At 37.5% G+C, this 17,593-nt stretch overlaps 1 protein-coding gene across 1 annotated transcript in view; it reads right to left on the reverse strand.

Annotated features, from left to right (window-relative positions):
- The window catches only part of plxna3 (plexin A3), a 196,917-nt gene that overhangs the window by 30,104 nt on the left and 149,220 nt on the right, over positions 1-17,593 (reverse strand). Inside the window, exons 11-19 of the mRNA XM_067394453.1 lie at positions 10,146-10,242; positions 7,172-7,362; positions 6,706-6,854; positions 6,281-6,401; positions 4,870-5,006; positions 2,213-2,380; positions 1,793-1,886; positions 1,441-1,680; positions 977-1,120 (exon numbers count right to left, since the gene is read on the reverse strand). Of these exons, the coding sequence (XP_067250554.1) occupies positions 977-1,120; positions 1,441-1,680; positions 1,793-1,886; positions 2,213-2,380; positions 4,870-5,006; positions 6,281-6,401; positions 6,706-6,854; positions 7,172-7,362; positions 10,146-10,242 (1,341 nt within the window). The remainder of the gene's footprint in view (positions 1-976; positions 1,121-1,440; positions 1,681-1,792; positions 1,887-2,212; positions 2,381-4,869; positions 5,007-6,280; positions 6,402-6,705; positions 6,855-7,171; positions 7,363-10,145; positions 10,243-17,593) is intronic.

Below are 17,593 nucleotides of genomic sequence, written 5' to 3' on the forward strand. Positions count from 1 at the left end.
TCTGAAAGTAATTACTCTGACAAACTTTGTATTCAGGAAATGGCATTGGCAAAACATTATGCGGTTTTATAAAATCAAATAAAACTTGATTTTCTGAAGAAAATCTGATCGATACCCAAGCAAATGTCAGGCCATGGTGTTGTGTGCTACGTGTTATGTAGTTCAGAGGTGCGAAACTCATGATTAACTCACACACACACACAAACACATGCACACATATACATATAGAATATTGGCCAACGCAAATAATTCAGTCATATTTCATCATATTTCAATTAAATAGCCACATGATTTGAGACATTACTCGTGTCTGTAGCACATACAGTGCAGGACGAGCTACATGCTAAAGTTTAATACACAGGGTTAGGGGTTTGTTCAAATGACTAACACCAAGTATGAGCAATAATAATAGTAATGATTTCCTGAGTAACCACTAATGAAAGCTGTTATTATCAATAAAGGGGAATGAACTTGTCTCAAATGCTCTCTCTAAGCATATGTCAGGGCTCATGAAGGTTATGAAGGATTCCTGTCTGCTGTTTGTAATAATTGTTTGAGCTGCCGGGAGAGCAGATAGCTAGATTACGTGGGAAATTGCTTGTATCAGCGCTCCCTATAATCCTAATAAGTGCTTAATGTACGGCGAGCCACTTCCAGTTGACCTTTATGTTTTCTGTTTTAGCATTAAGGTAAAAAAACGGCCACGCAGCAGTGGCTTATTATGAGATTGATTAAATAAGACGCACAATGCCTGAGTCTATGCAAAACAAACATTCAGCATTTCCACCAACTTATGGCCAACCATTCATTTTCTGCCAACTTTATTGGTTTATATACAATAAACACAGAGTCGTAAATTCTCAGTCAGCGCATTGAGAGGTGAGCATGTTTTGCTCTCTGCCAGCAAGAGAGGCTCGTTATAGATTAGGTGTTTATAATGCATGATGGGAAAATGTCATTGTAGCATGATCCTCACCATCACTCGCTGTTCTCCGGTCAGATCTGGTGAATCGCAGAGCAGCTGAGATTCAGAGACTGTTAACAGACAGGGCGTTTCTCCAATCATCACGCTGTAATTCAGCCGGGCGTTACCGGGAGCAGGAGGGATGAGGTTCTTGCCCTGTTTACAGATGAAAGCACAGAAAATTGAATTCACCAAAAAATTAACAGATTAATTTTTTTCATTTGGTGTGCATAATTTAAATCTAACATTATGTCAAAATTTTAAAGCCTGTTTTTTAAGACACACACACATATATATGTGTCATAATGGGTTATTTTCTTTAAAAATATTTATTTTCAATTTTTTTTATGCATAAAAAAAATAAAAAATAAAAAAAAAGATTTCAAAGCGAAATATGATTGGGGCTTTGTATTCACACAAATACAAATTGGGAAAAATATCAATTAGGGATGATGAGATTATGACAAAGGTCATGCCTTCAAGATGATGGGTGATCCTGGTTTGACCTCCAGAATCCCAGCATTCCCAAGAGGGTCAAAGGTCGGGTTAGGATAGTACGTGAAAGGAGTTCCATTGAGGGTAAGGAGGGCGGATACATGGTCCAGGATGAAGCCGAACTCATCTGGGTGAACTCCACTCTCTGGAGCCTGGCGTTTGGTGTAGATGATGCCCGGAGCCAAGCACGTCATCACAGAGTCATTCACCACCATACAAACCTGTGGAGGAACATCCAGACATTATGTAGCGGAAGCAGTATGACATAAACAACAGGCTGTCCGTAATGATGGTGGGGGCATAGAGGAGAAGGACAGCTGGTCGGGAACTCACGTTTGTGGTCTCCACTCCTCCATATTTGGCTCTGACTTTGGGTTCCTGAATGGTTAGCAGATTGGTTCCTGTGACCGTGAGGGTGGTGCTGCCACTATCAGAACAAACAAGCAATACTCAATATATCAAATTGAGTAACTCTGCATGCATGCATGCATGACTGTGGCTCTGCTGCTAGTAAGCTCCCTAACTAGTCAGAGTTAGTAATTAGTAATTAAACTACTGATTCACTGGCATATGCTAATTCTTTACTGGAAATTGTGAGTTTCTGTTCTGTGAGTGTTTCAGTTAATCCATTTATGAGATTCTATTAGGAATGGCGTTTTTGAAGTTAGCAAGACATATTAGCCTTATGTAGACAGCAGACAGCGAGGGTTTGGAACAGAGCCATCGAGTGTGTGTGAGATTGTGTTAACGTACTTGATAATGCTCCAGTTGGGCTCGACGCTGGAAATGGTTGGATCTTCGGTGTAAATGTAACGTGTATCGCTGGTGACCTCTGCCTTGTCGATGAACAGCTTGACAGATGAAGCCCCAGAGCCTGACGCTGATGGTGGCGTCACACAAACTATCTCACGCACTGTTCTCCTGTCAGAACAAAACATAGAGGTTAAATTATACAAAAACAGAAATATTTGAAGAAATGTTCATAATTTTGACCATTATTATTTACAAATTTTAAAAATAAATCAAAACTGACTGCATAAACAGCTTAAATAAGCCTACAGTGGTCTTGGCTGACTTTAAGATGGTTCATTTGGTTGGCCAGGATGGCCAAACTGGTGATTAGCTGGTCAGCCATCTGGTCTCCCAGTTGAAATGTGCCTAAATCCCATCTAAAACCATCAAAACAGACCAGCCTAACCAACACGACCAGGTCAACCACCTTATATTTAAGGGTTAAGCTGTTTTTAGCAGGTTGAAAAGACCTCTAATGTGTTTTGAATGCTGGGCTGGACTTCTTTGGTCAATCAGTTTCACCAGCTTTGTTGGTGAATAACATGGCTAGACCAGCATAAACTGGTTTAGACTAGAATAGAAATACATGCCGTTTTTTTTAGTAAGGTAACTGCGTTCAGATCAATAAATAAAAAATAAACAAATAAATAAAAAATAAATATTCATCAAAAATTATAAATTAAATAAATAAAAAATATGTAATTTATTTAATAGCTGAAATGAAATATGATTTTGAAAAGAAACTTGTATATTATATTCATTCATTACACAGAGACTGATATATTTCAAATGTTTATTTCCTTTAATTTTGATGATTACAACTGACAACTAAGGAAAATCCCAAATTCAGTATCTCAGAAAATTAGAATATTACTTAAGACCAATACAAAGAAAGGATTTTTAGAAATCTTGGCCAACTGAAAAGTATGAACATGAAAAGTATGAGCTTGTACAGCACTCAGTACTTAGTTGGGGCTCCTTTTGCCTAAATTACTGCAGCAATGCGGCGTGGCATGGAGTCTATCAGTCTGTGGCACTGCTCAGGTGTTATGAGAGCCCATGTTGCTCTGATAGTGGCCTTCAGCTCTTCTGCATTGTTGGGTCTGGAATATCTCATCTTCCTCTTCACAATACCTCATAGATTTTCTATGGGGTTAAGGTCAGGCGAGTTTGCTGGCCAATTAAGAACAGGGATACCATGGTCCTTAAACCAGGTACTGGTAGCTTTAGCACTGTGTGCAGGTGCCAAGTCCTGTTGGAAAATGAAATCTGCATCTCCATAAAGTTGGCCAGCAGCAGGAAGCATGAAGTGCTCTAAAACTTCCTGGTATACGGCTGCGTTGACCTAGGACTTCAAAAAACACAGTGGACCAACACCAGCAGATGACATGGCACCCCAAACCATCACTGACTGTGGAAACTTTATACTGGACCTCAAGCAACGTGGATTGTGTGCCTCTCCTCTCTTCCTCCAGACTCTGGGACCCTGATTTCCAAAGGAAATGCCAAATTTACTTTCATCAGAGAACATAACTTTGGACCACTCAGCAGCAGTCCAGTCCTTTTTGTCTTTAGCCGCTTCTGACGCTGTCTGTTGTTCAAGAGTGGCTTGACACAAGGAATGCGAAAGCTGAAACCCGTGTCTTGCATACGTCTGTGTGTAGTGGTTCTTGAAGCTCTGACTCCAGCTGCAGTCCACTCTTTGTGAATCTCCCCCAACTGTCAAGTCAGCAGTCTTCCCCATGATTGTGTAGCCTACAGAACTAGACTGAGAGACCATTTAAAGGCTTTTCAGGTGTTTTGAGTTAGTTAGCTGATTAGAGTGTGGCACCAGGTGTCTTCAATATTGAACCTTTTCAGAATATTCTAATTTTCTGAGATACTGCATTTGGGATTTTCCTTAGTTGTCAGTTATAATCATCAAAATTAAAAGAAATAAACATAACATTTGAAATATATCAGTCTGTGTGTAATAAATTAATATAATATACAAGTTTTACTTTTTGAATGGAATTAGTGAAATAAATCAACTTTTTGATGATATTCTAATTATATGACCAGGACCTACCTCCCTCCCTCCCTCCCTCCCTCCCTCCCTCCCTCCCTCCCTCCCTCCCTCCCTCCCTCCCTCCCTCCCTCCCTCCCTCCCTCCCTCCCTCCCTCCCTCCATCCCTCCATCCATCCATCCTTATTTATTTATTTATTTAGTTTTTTTTTTTTTTTTTTTTTAATGTAATTTTCTAAACTTTTTTATTTATGGTTTCTCTACCAGCAAGAAAACATTGCTAGACCAGCCTAAACCAGGCTAGACTAGCATGGAAATACATGCTGGTCTTTTCAGCCAGGAACTGACAACAATATACAATTTAAGTCTTCAGCGCAGATGTTACTGCAGTTTAATCACCACACAGTTCACTAACAATCAGAACTAGCAATGCATCATGTTTCTTGGCACATGAGGATGTATTTGAGGACAGCCATACACGCTCATTTGATATCATGTGGAAATGACACATCTTGCTTCCTCCGAAGTCCAACTGCATCCCGCAGATGTCGCAGGACACAGATGTGATCCGTGCTGGAAGATCCGGTTAAGAGCTGACAGAAAAGCTGCTCACCTGACAAACAGACACTCTTCCTGGGCCAAAAGCACGGTCACTGCGCTCCCGGCATCCAGATGTCGGCCTGAGATAGTCAGCCTGGTCCCGCCGGACACGGGTCCTTTCTCCGGCCGCACCCGGTTGAAACTCGGAGTCTAGAGGGACGAGAGAAATGGAGGTAACTTCCGAACAGATGGAGCTTGCTGCAGCGTGATACAGACGCTCAAGCGTGCACTTGTTTTCCCCATTCTGGTACTACATGAAAAGATTACACTCATCACTGTAATAGAAATGTCCTGTTTGCTCTCGCTCCGTGCAGGGCTCGTTTGTTTCGGCGCAGGACCTGTCAGGCGCTTCTGCAGCGCCGTCCTCTCGCAGTAATTAGTTGCATACCTGTGTAATTGGTCGGAGTGCGTGTTTTCATTTGCTTTACCCTTCTGCACGACTGAAGCTGCCTGGACGCTATTGATTAGATGTTGAGGGAATCCAGGCAGGGTCGTCCATTTATATACGTGTGAGTGTGTGTATGTACAGCTCCGAGGCTCGGGATAATAGACTAATGCCGTATTCCTGCTGGGCACCACTTAAAACTCAGCAGGGAAGAGGGGGTAATTGTGTCATTCTTTACATCCCCCCTTCCCTTCAACTACATTATCACATGGGCTCCACCAGTTGATTTGATTGGCTAACAGGATGTAGGAAAGGGGAATCCTAACGATTCATCGGTTTCAAGTGCAAAATCGGATTGGCTGAGTCTCAAAGGATGGATACGTATTGATTAGCTGCTCTTAAATCACCACAAACAAAATGTTAGCAGCGATAAGGGAATCAATACAAAAAGAATGATTAAAATATAACAGCTACGTCCAAAATCGAAGGCAGTTGCCTTGCTGGCTAGTCAGGTGGAGTTTTGTGTATAAAGCCACCTGGAAAATGCTTTAAAAGCATTTTAATATTTAATATTCTAGAACAAATTTGAGTTTTTAATAATTAAAATGCTTATTTTTTATCAAAAATGGATCATAAATTGAATAAAAAAGAAAAAGAAAAAAATGTAAAAATAAAAAAGTAAAAAATAAATTAGCTATATATATATATATATATATATATATATATATATATATATATATATATATATATATATATATATATATATATATATATTTTTTTTTTTTTACATATATTTTTTCAACATCTAATTCCATTTCAACTAAGAAATAAGCACTGTAATTAAATAATCAAAATAGAAAAATAAAAAAATGGACATTAACCAACTTTTTCCAACCACTACAGTATTTATTCTGTCAACCAATCACTAAACAGCACACACAGGATTTGCCTTGATGTCATCCACCCTTCATATACTGCCTTATAGGACAATATTTTTCATCAGACACAGCCAATATGTCTTAAAAAGTAGAGGTCGTACCACAAAAGAGTACGTCTGAGACGATTGGGTACGATACTCGGCACTGCAGTCACCGATACACAGCTCCACCGGACCACCAGGGGGACTCGACATCAGAGATTCTTCCATATCACACACAATCCTGCAGGTCAAGAACAAACACAGAAATCACTCCTGTACAAAACACTGTCCACAAATGTGATAATAACTCATTCAAATTAAAGGTGCAGTAAGCGATTTCTAAGAAACGCTGTTGAAAGTGGATCGGACCGAGCACCACAACACACTTGTCAATCAACCAATCAGCAATGAAGAGAGGGGTGTGTTTGTTTGGGTTGATCTCAAAAATCAACAGCGTTTCTCAGAAATCACTTACTGCACCTTTAACTAGCAACATGAAAAGTATGAAGCTGAATTTGCAGTGTATAATATTTTATGTAACCCACCTCTCAGCGCTGATGTATTCAGAACCAGCAGGGTTGCATCGAACTCCCGCCACACGCACATGTGTGATCTCTCGAACCTGCAGCCCCAGATTCTCTCCTTCGATGGTCACGCGTGTGCCGCCCTCTTTCGGTCCCGTCAGTGGACGGATCTGTGGGGACAGAGATGACAGCTTCTCATTGGAGGATGTAAAAGAATCAAATTCTAAGAGCTGTAAAGGTCACTGCTGTGATAGGTGCAGTCTGGGATATCTGCCATGCAGGATTGTGTATTTTGTGTGTGTTTTAACCACACTACAAAAAATGCTGGGTTAAAAACAACCCAAGTTGGGTTAAATATGTTTCCATCAGAAATGTCACATTATGGACGTAAAGGGGTTTGCAAAGATGAGTGGTATGTTTCATTAGGGTTAATCTGACAACCATACAAATCTGTGGTGCAAGATGGCTCTTATGACACGCATGTTACCTTTGTGATACGAGGATGGCTGCAGCGTACGTTGCGCCGTCCCTGATGCATCCAGCTGTATTCGGGTGATGGACAGTGTTGCTTCAGGAGACACTTCTTATCGGTCAAACACCAGCCACACTCAAACATGCTGTCTGCCTTCAGACAGAGTCCACAGCTGTCCCTCTGAGCTTCACACTTATACAGGAGAGCTGCACACACACACACAGACACACACACAGAGTGAGAATATAGCCGTACTCTCAGCTGGGCAGTTTAACGCAGGGCATGTTTGGAGTGGTGCCAGCTGTGCAGTGCCAATCGATAATTGAACTGTAAGGGGAAGGTAGCCGAGGCAAAACCCACGCCTGCTTTCACTGTGCCGTGATTCATGTGCTGCCCACACACACTAATATCTCTGACCAGAGGCCTCGAGGAAGCAGAAAACCAAGTTGCTCTGCTGTAGTGGGTGTAGAGGTTGAATTCTATACACAGCGGCTCTGTTCCAAACGCTGGTGAGCTCACTCACTAGTTACTGTCTACATGGGCAGCATCATAGAATCTCATAAGTTACAGGTGGCAACTTAGTTAATAGTCACTCACATTTACAAAAAAAAAAAAAAAAAAAGAGCCACTAAACATGCTCAGTTTATTCCAAATAGAGCCTAATGTTAGCATGTTGCTAATAAACACAAAAATATAGAGCATTTTTAATTAAATGCTTTTCACTAGTAAATAAAATATACTTTTACTGAATATGTGAAAAAGCCCTATCTAGTAATTAATATATAATACATAAACATAAATAAATAAAAAAGCTTATACGACAGGACAGTTTTACCATTGTATATTATATTATATTATATTATATTATATTATATTATATTATATTATATTATATTATATTATATTATATTATATTATATTATATTATATTATATTATATTATATTATATTATATTATATTATATTATTGACATTCAAAATATGTATATAATTATATTATAATTAATAAATAATATAATTTAATAAAATATTATAATAAATATAATAAAAGTTGGTAAAATATTATAATATAAATCAAAATATAAAGACACACACATACATATATATACATATATATATATATATATATATATATATATATATATATATATATATATATATATATATATATATATATACATATATATATATACATATATATATATACACACACACACATATATATATACACACACACACACACATATATATATGACGTAGAATAAAAACTGAATATTTAGAATATAAATAGACAGCTGTGTGGGTAGAATATAAATAGACAGCTGTGTGGGTATATTATATTATATTATATTATATTATATTATATTATATTAATTATATTAATTATATTATATTATATTTATTATATTATATTATATTATATTATATTATATTATATTATATTATATTATATTTATTATATTATATTATATTATATTATATTAATTATATTATATTATATTATATTATATTATATTATATTATATTATATTATATTATATTATATTATATTATATTACACACACATACAGCCAAACCAAAAATTATTCAGATATGTTTTTATAAATTTTTACTAGTGGGTGCAGGACACTACACTTCATTTATGTAAGTGAAGATAGCTTAATAAAGTAAACTGTGACATATTATACCCAAAAATTCTTCATACAGTGGACTACCAGTAAAATGATAAAAATTTGGAACCAAAAATTATTCAGAATATACACACACACACACATGTTTGTTTTTGTGAATTGTGGGGACTTTCCATAGACTTCAATGCATTTTACACTGAACAAACTGTACATTCTATCCCCCTACCCTGCCCCTACCCCTAAACCTAACCCTCACAGGAAACTGTGCAAACTTTTACTTTTTCACAAAAACTCATTCTATATGATTTATAAACCCATTTACATTGTGGGGACCGCTGGCTGGTCCCCACGATGTAGGTGAACTCAGGTTTATATTACATCATGGGGACATTTGGTCCCCACAATGTAATATAAACAAAAGCACACACACACACACACACACACACACACACACACACACACACACACACACACACACACACACACACACACACACACACACACACACACACACACACACACACACACACACACACACACACACACACACACACACACACACACACACACACACACTTTTCTTCTAGACTTTGCTAAAAAATCTTCACAAAGCTTGTTGCAAGGCATTCTGGGATTTTCTAGCATGCAAAGAATACATGTGAAGTTGCCTTGGATTTTGGCCAAAATGAGGAATCTTTAAAGGCAGCTCTGGGAAGGTGGATGTAGAGGCTGAATTGCCCAACTGAGCAAAGAATGACAGACCACTGAAAACACGATCACAGACTAATAAACACAACACCAATAATTTACCGCGGAGATTGTATATCTGCAGACACACAGTGAGCTGTGACTTTCTATTCCTCTTTCAGCTCTATTCCTTTGAAACCACAGAAACACTCTGTAATAGCAAACCTGATGAAGCTCTCCTCAAGAGATATATCAACTCCTGGAGGTCTTTCGATTCGTATTTCTCAAAGTGTTACAAGTAAATGCAAACTGACAGAGGTGTGGATAGGTTAAAAGCTGACAGACGTGGATTCTATACCATCCTCTGCAGTCAGTAATGTGCTGTTATATAAGGCTGAAGCAGGCAGGCGCCGATATTAATAAAATATGCCACGGCAACTGAGAGAACACCCGACAGACTAAGTGTGTTTGAGCAGACTGTGAAATCCAGATAAAATAAAATAAAAGATGCATTAAGTTCCACTTTACACAAAATGTAACACCGTCCCACATCAAGAGGACACTGGGATTGTCGATAAAATATGAATGTAGAGAGGATAACTTCAATATTTCTTCTCTTTAGCTTTTGAAATGCCACTAGGGGGCTTAAGGTGAAGCGTGTGATTTCTTACCTCGCATGGATGACGGCTTGTCGATGGGAAAGTCGCCATCCCACACGATGGAGAAATCCACAGGCAGGTCTCCCATCTCATTCCCTTCATACCAGTACTGTGAGAAAAAAAAGTAACAGAAACAACATCTATATGAGAAAAAAAGGTTTATACTCCACCCTCTGCGTCAACTGGCACTGATAACATCTTTCTTGACACAAGAAAAACAATCATTTGCAAACTTAACAGCACTACTGCCAAAATATGCCCAATCACCGCTGATATCATTTGACGGTCTCAAGAGACAATTACAGATGATGATGTTATCGTTGCACTTTCTCCACCTGCACTGCTCAGAATCAATCCTGATAACATCTTTCCTGACCCAATGGAAATTAGCTTAAATCCAGATCTATAATTTTCTGCACACTCCACAGCACTCCTGGAAAACGACTGAGATCATCTGAACATCACATTGACAAAGAGCATGACTATAGATGACGACAATGCAATCGTTTCACTCTCTTCACAAGTACTTATTTTATTGTTGATGAGGCCATCCTAAAAAAGAGAGAGAACAGAATATATACATTTAAATATATGTATGTGTGTATACATACTGATAGTTTATATACGTAGTCTTTATACACATCTACACACACAAACACAAAGAATTTTTTTAAATATATATACATACACACGCTGATAGTTTAAATAAATAATAATGTACACACACATACATATACGTGTATATATATATATATATATACGTGTATATATATATATATATATATATATATATATATATATATATATATATATATATATATATATATATATATATATATATATATATATATATATATATATATATATATATATGTGTGTGTGTGTGATATTATATATATATATATATATATATATATATATATATAATATCACACACACACACACACATATATATATATATATATATATATATAATATCACACACACACACACACATATATATATATACATATATATATATATATATATATATATATATATATATATATATATATGTGTGTGTGTGTGATATTATATATATATATATATATATATATATATATATATATATATATATACATACATATACATACATATATATATACATACATATATATATAAATATATGGTTCAAAGACAATAAGTGTAATATAGCTTTGACTTGTTTTTCAGTACATCAGAATGGATCCGGTTTAATTTTTTTTTTTTTCCTGAGCAAAAATTAAATATCATACATTTTTTACCATGGTTTACAGATGACACCCACTAAAATGTTATTCAGTATAACATACTTCATATACATATAATACAATCCAATACAATATACATATAATTAAATGAATAAATTGAACATGCACACATATACATGTATGTTACTAAAAATTACTTTCCCATTTGTGGTGGGGACAGCATAAATATTTGCAGGGCCTGTAAAAATCAAGTTAGCAGAGAAAATGCTCATTAAGCCCTGATACGGCGCATCTCCGGCATGCGGCTGCAGCTCGTCATGTGGAGCAGAAAGCAGGTGACGGTGGTTTTTACTGTCTGGGTTTTAATTAGCAACAACACTGAGAGCACTTAGCCAACGCAACCCTGAGAGAATATCGCTGATCAGACTCGATCGATCAGTGGCTGCTTGCTTAAGAGACTTCAAGATGAGACGGGAAGTCCAAGAGAGCACAAGTAAACTTAACAGAGCAAAGCTCCAGATTCAGCATTACGAACCACCACAGCAGCACTTTTACTTTTGTTTTCCCTGATAAACATGGGATCATGCTCTTTGAAAGACTATGAATAACTCAGGGACTAACTGACTAAACAGTTCAGCACACGGTGTATTTCAGTGCACAAATCAACACACTTGTGTCTGAACTGTCTTACACAAACTGGCTCAGTTTACATAACAAGGGGTTTATGAATGATGTGCTTCAAATTAGTTTATTATTAAAGATGAATTCACTGAACAGTGCAAAACCTACATCTTATTCACTTAATATGCAAGATATGGATTTATGCTGTTCAATTGTGGGCACCTTTACCTGATTTGCATGATTCTTTTTGCAAATCGAGCACTAAAATATCATAGCCAAAGTGCAAATAAACAACGCTATTCATTCTTACTCAATTCCCCCTAAGTAGTGCAAACTGCACTGCATTTATTTCCATTTATGGCCAAACCAAAATCTATTTTGGAAAAAGGCAAAAGAACACCCTGCCTCGACGAAACCTCATGCCTTGGCCGGTCATTAGGGCCGATTGAAACGTCAGCTGTTACATCAGCGTTCATTCAGCCGTACAGCCCAGATAAATCACAACAGAGAAAACAAGCAGTGCCACATCGTTCCCCAGCAGTCCAAGAGGCCCCGAAGAGTGGAAAATGGCCCTCAGTGGTGTGTGCGGTAAGCCCGAATCTTTCTGCAGCTGTTCTGGGGGGAAAATATCTGGGAGGAATTCAAGCGAGCTCTGCAGTGGAAAAGGTGGTGAAAAGCTGAACTAAACCTCACTCAACCTGTTGACGCCAGGCACCCAGCAGTCATACATCTCTATGAGACACAGCTGCTGGGGTCCTGGGCATCTTAATTGGGGTCAATTACAGGCAACCCGCATACTGGCATACAGGTCGCAGAGGTCACGACTTCAACATCATTAACTTATCTAGGAATTTGTCGAGCTATTATGAAGTCAAGACATAAGGAAAAAAGGCCTGAATTTCTAATGCATTTTATAAAATGGTGCAAAAAATCTCACAAGCATATGAATGGTAGAGATATCGAACTGTATTTCCATAGAACATGTCAGTAAAATTATGCATTCAACAAATTAACATTTCTTTATTGCTAGTTAATTTTGTCCAATAGGACTTTTTCATGAAAAAAGAGCAGAACGGATGTGTAAATCATTTGAAGAACAATTCTTACATAAATTGTCAAATTGTATGGGACTATTTACATAATGAACACTGCATGAAGGAGGCCTATTGAGACTCTTTTTATAAATCATATATCTTTGTAAAATATATTTGTGTTTTCTGAATGACCCTAAAATTAAAGATATGGGGGCAAAAATGCCCAAGTTTGAGTTTTTGTCTCATATTTATATCATATGAAATAGTGAAGCTATATCATGAGTGCCATTTTTGTTCGAATTGCACAAGTGCAAATGTGATACTGATTTTATACAACAGTTCAATAAATAAGAAGTTAATTATTTTAGACTCAATAATGTCTGTTTTTGTTCAATTTTACCTAAGACAAAGCAGAACTGTTCGCCTCCGAGCAACACACAGCAGCGTTTCATTTCTGAATCCGCATTTTGAACGAATCCAGTGAACAAATGATTCAATGGCTCGTTCATAAAGAGAACCAGTTACTTCACTCCTGAATCAATTCAACGTTTGAACAAATCGAATGAATGAATGAATGAATGACTTAATCATTAAGACATTTACCACCACCTACTGGCTGTTTTAGATTCTTATTTAGAGTATAATTTGAAAAAAAAAATTGTAATAATAATTTTCCATATTATATAACAGAATAAATAAAAATAAAACATTAAAAGGTAGAGCTGTAGCGATATGCGATATGAAACCGAAATCGCGATACGCAGGTCCACGAACCTGTATCGCAATGTGAGAAGGCAGAATCGCAACACACCCCTTCCAACTCCCAGAGTTATCCTTCCTGTCCAGATCCAATGCTACCACATTTTTTTTTTAAAATACTATAAGTATTAGGGGTGTAACGATTTATCGTAGATGGTGTGTCTCAATCAGCTCTCTAGTTCAGTAAGTGTTTCGGGCACACATTGAATCTTGCAAGCAGGTTTAAACGTTTCTCATGTCAGTCTCTTGCATGGTCGCGTGAGAAAAGTCGTGGCTTTCTTTCACCGCAGTGCACAGCAACAGCTGTGTTCACAGAAAAGCAAAAGACGCTTGTGATGCTTTGCTTTAAGAAGTTCTGTGGGGCCGTTCACATGTTGTCAGTTATTATTTTCAAATGTAGCTGCGCTCATAATGGGATCGACGCGCATGCAATTCTCAACTTCTCAGAATGCCGCAAGCGCACCGCATGTTGTGTGACAAGAATCAACCGATCAGCTATGGCCTTTCCGTAACAAAACATCAAAAGCTCAGCCGAACAGCTGATTATAGCTGTACAGTGTGGTTTTTATATCTTATCTCCATCAAAATATCTCGTAGTAAAACTAATGCAAGGGCTAGAAATCATTTATCCTTTGCAGAAACATCCTGATCCTCTTGGAGAGCTCAGTTCATAGTTGCATAGCAACGACCGACGCCACGGGAGCGCAAGCGCTTTGGAAAGAAGGAGAAGCGGTGCGGCCGCGCCTTCCACGCGTTTTTAGACGCGATATGTGAACGGCCCCTATTCATAATTCTAAGTTCATGTTAAATTTAACATTTTTTTTTTCAGTGACAGACAGCCCTATTCAACTGTTAATTTGAATACAGAAGGTTTTTATTAAAATTTTATATTTATTTATTTTATTGAAATGTGATCTTGTATGTACAACAAGGAAAATTATTGAAATTTTTAATGTTTTTTTTAATAAATCTTGTTTGAATTTCAGTTTCATTTTGTTCAAAATATCGTGATACGTATCGTGAACTCCGTATCGAGATACGTACCATATCGTGACCTGAGCGTATCGTTACACCGCTAATTAAAGGTGTAGTTCAACAAAAAATGAAAATTCAGTCATCATTTACTCAACCTCATGGTCCAAAACTTTGTGCAACAAATTGTTGAATCAAATAAAATATTTCTTTCTGAAGCTACTTTTTTGTGATGTCTATTTGATGCTTTACACAATGACAATAATGGGGTAATTTCTCAGCCAAATTTGATCTGCGATTTATTTGCAATTAATTATATTAATTAATCGCTATTAATTAGATAAAAAAATGTAATTGCTTGACAGCCCTAATATATAATAAAATAAAAAAGTTATATATATATTTTTTTACATTTTGAACAATAACGTGATATTTTCTTGCCTATTGCTTCTCCTCTGGTGAAAGGTTTGAGCTTTGAGGAGATTAGCTGCCGTGTGTAAATGGGTGGAAGCCTTTGTGTTTGCCCATACAATACCGCTTATCTCTGCCAGAAGTGAATTGATTTTCCTCCGGCTTGTCTTCCCACTGTATCGCAGTGTGTTATGTGTAGACAGCCTGGCCTGGTTCTGTCAGAGGCCTCACTGGAAATGACTGGCAAACGACAGCAAGGTAATCTTACCTTTAAAACCGTCCTCAATTTATCAGCAGCCCTGAATGTGCAAAACACAACCCAGGATGGGTGCTATAATAGGAAAAAAGGCCATTTCCACCTTTTTGATTTAGTTTTGTTCACATCCTTGGGGTACATTTCAATCCCGTTTGCATGTTTAATCAAAGTCTATAATATCTGCTAGCGGCACAAGGGTTTTTTTAAGAGACCACTCTTAAAAATTGGTGTGCTCAATAATCTACTTATTGGAGCTAAGTTAATACAGTGCTACCGTTTATGGCAGCAGCTATGATGAATAACCAGAGATATTGACTCAGGGGGAAAAAAATGCTGCTTCTCGAAAATGCAGGCTTCTCTTGAAATTAAGTGATTGCAATTAATTCAAGTGGAACTCGGTGGAACTAAGTATTTAGTCTTAAATAGGATTTTATTGTTAAAAAGATGTTTTCATAGACCTCATCTCTCTGGATACGCTCGGCTCCAGTTGACCTGTCAATGGGGTCTTCTTCGAGTGACAGAATGAAAATCAATATAACTTAATGATGGAGGACCTGTACATTTAATTAAGTTATTATGGTATGAACAAAATGAGCCCGCTGTGTGTGCGGCATTACTTCACGGTAACCTAATTACTGAATCATAGCTATCCCATTACTAACGACAGTCCAGTAATAACAGCATATAATTCACTTCACCGAATGTTGCGTCATGGGCTAATTTCTAGGTTGGGAGAGGGGAATTCTGGGTTATGATAAAAGATACACTCTCTGTCAGTCCAACTATGATGCGATTTGGTTTGGTCGAGAGCCACTGGAAATAAATAATGGCACAAGTGGTTCTCCCAAAGCTAGGAGGATAAGGAAAGGCGGCCACATGGATGCGCAAGCAACTTGTGTCACCATAAATGAGGAGGATGCGCTGACCTAAGGCAAACCGAAGCATTTTTTCTGGCGTAACACTCTTTCTTCATTTGGCGGTTCTAGCACAGCTGAGCCTCTTAATACAAGAGAAGCTCAGGGCGCAGTTAATGTGATACATTACGCCTGGGACATATACAGTAGATTGATCACCGCATTAGTTGATCAATTTATTTTAATAATGCCCACCTGCATCCACACGGCAACCTAATAGCATTTAGATTTTACAGAGACTGGTGCAAGAAGCAGAGAACACCCGTGACCGCACTGAAACCATTACCTTTTTTGGCCATAGTCAGGCGAAAACTGTTCACATGCAACCCAGGTGATCGTTAAAACACACTTCTCTCGGTAGAACGGAATAAAATGGCTAATGGCTGATTGAGCACTTGATGAGAATAATAGAATAATGAGGGTGAGGTGGTTCAAAATGCCTGACAAAAATAACATGTAAGTGTTTTTATTCAAAAAGCTTCCGCTACCCTGCATCGAGGATAATGGGGTTCTTTGTGAGGGCCCTCTCCATCAAGAGCCTGGTTCAGAACTTGGGCATTGTGTAAAAAAGTCCTTTGGCGGTACGTTTCCCCGGTAACACGGCCGGTGTCCGTCTCTAAGGGGTCAGCGGCGCTTAGCAACACTTACGCTCATGGACTCATTTCGAGTATTTTGCACACCTCTCTCTTCTTGGAAAAAATGTGAATTTCTTTGGATTTCGCTTCAGCCGAGCAAAAAGCACACTAAGTACAGACGGTTTTTTTTTCATGACTAAAATGAAGAAGTACAGACCGAAAGCAGGTGGTTATGATGCTTTGGTGGGGACTAGCATATTTATCTTTTGTTTGACAGATGATGTACTGTACAAGCAGATGTTTCAAATCTATGTTCAAGCTATAACTGTGCATTACTGATTCTTGAGTGCCACACAACAGAAAAGTGGTCAAGAAACTATAGTCAAAAATGAGAGACATGCCATGTCACAGGGTTAAATAAGTTAACAACTGAAAAGGTAGAGCCAGAACATGTAAGTACCTTATATGTTTTCCTGAGAGTATATGTTATTATTTTCAAAACTGATAAAAAGATCTTTTGAAATATAAATGGACCCGTACCATTCCCCTGAGGCACACCTTATAGGAATAACGTCCTTGCTTTGCTTTCACAGGATTTCACATTACTAATGACTAAGTACTCAGTTAGCTTTGTCCAATCAACTTTCAGTAAACTACTATTTAGTATTAAAGTGTTAGTTCACCCAAAA

This window comes from Chanodichthys erythropterus, chromosome 9, assembly GCF_024489055.1.
Source record: "Chanodichthys erythropterus isolate Z2021 chromosome 9, ASM2448905v1, whole genome shotgun sequence".
NCBI classification, from domain to species: Eukaryota; Metazoa; Chordata; class Actinopteri; order Cypriniformes; family Xenocyprididae; genus Chanodichthys; species Chanodichthys erythropterus.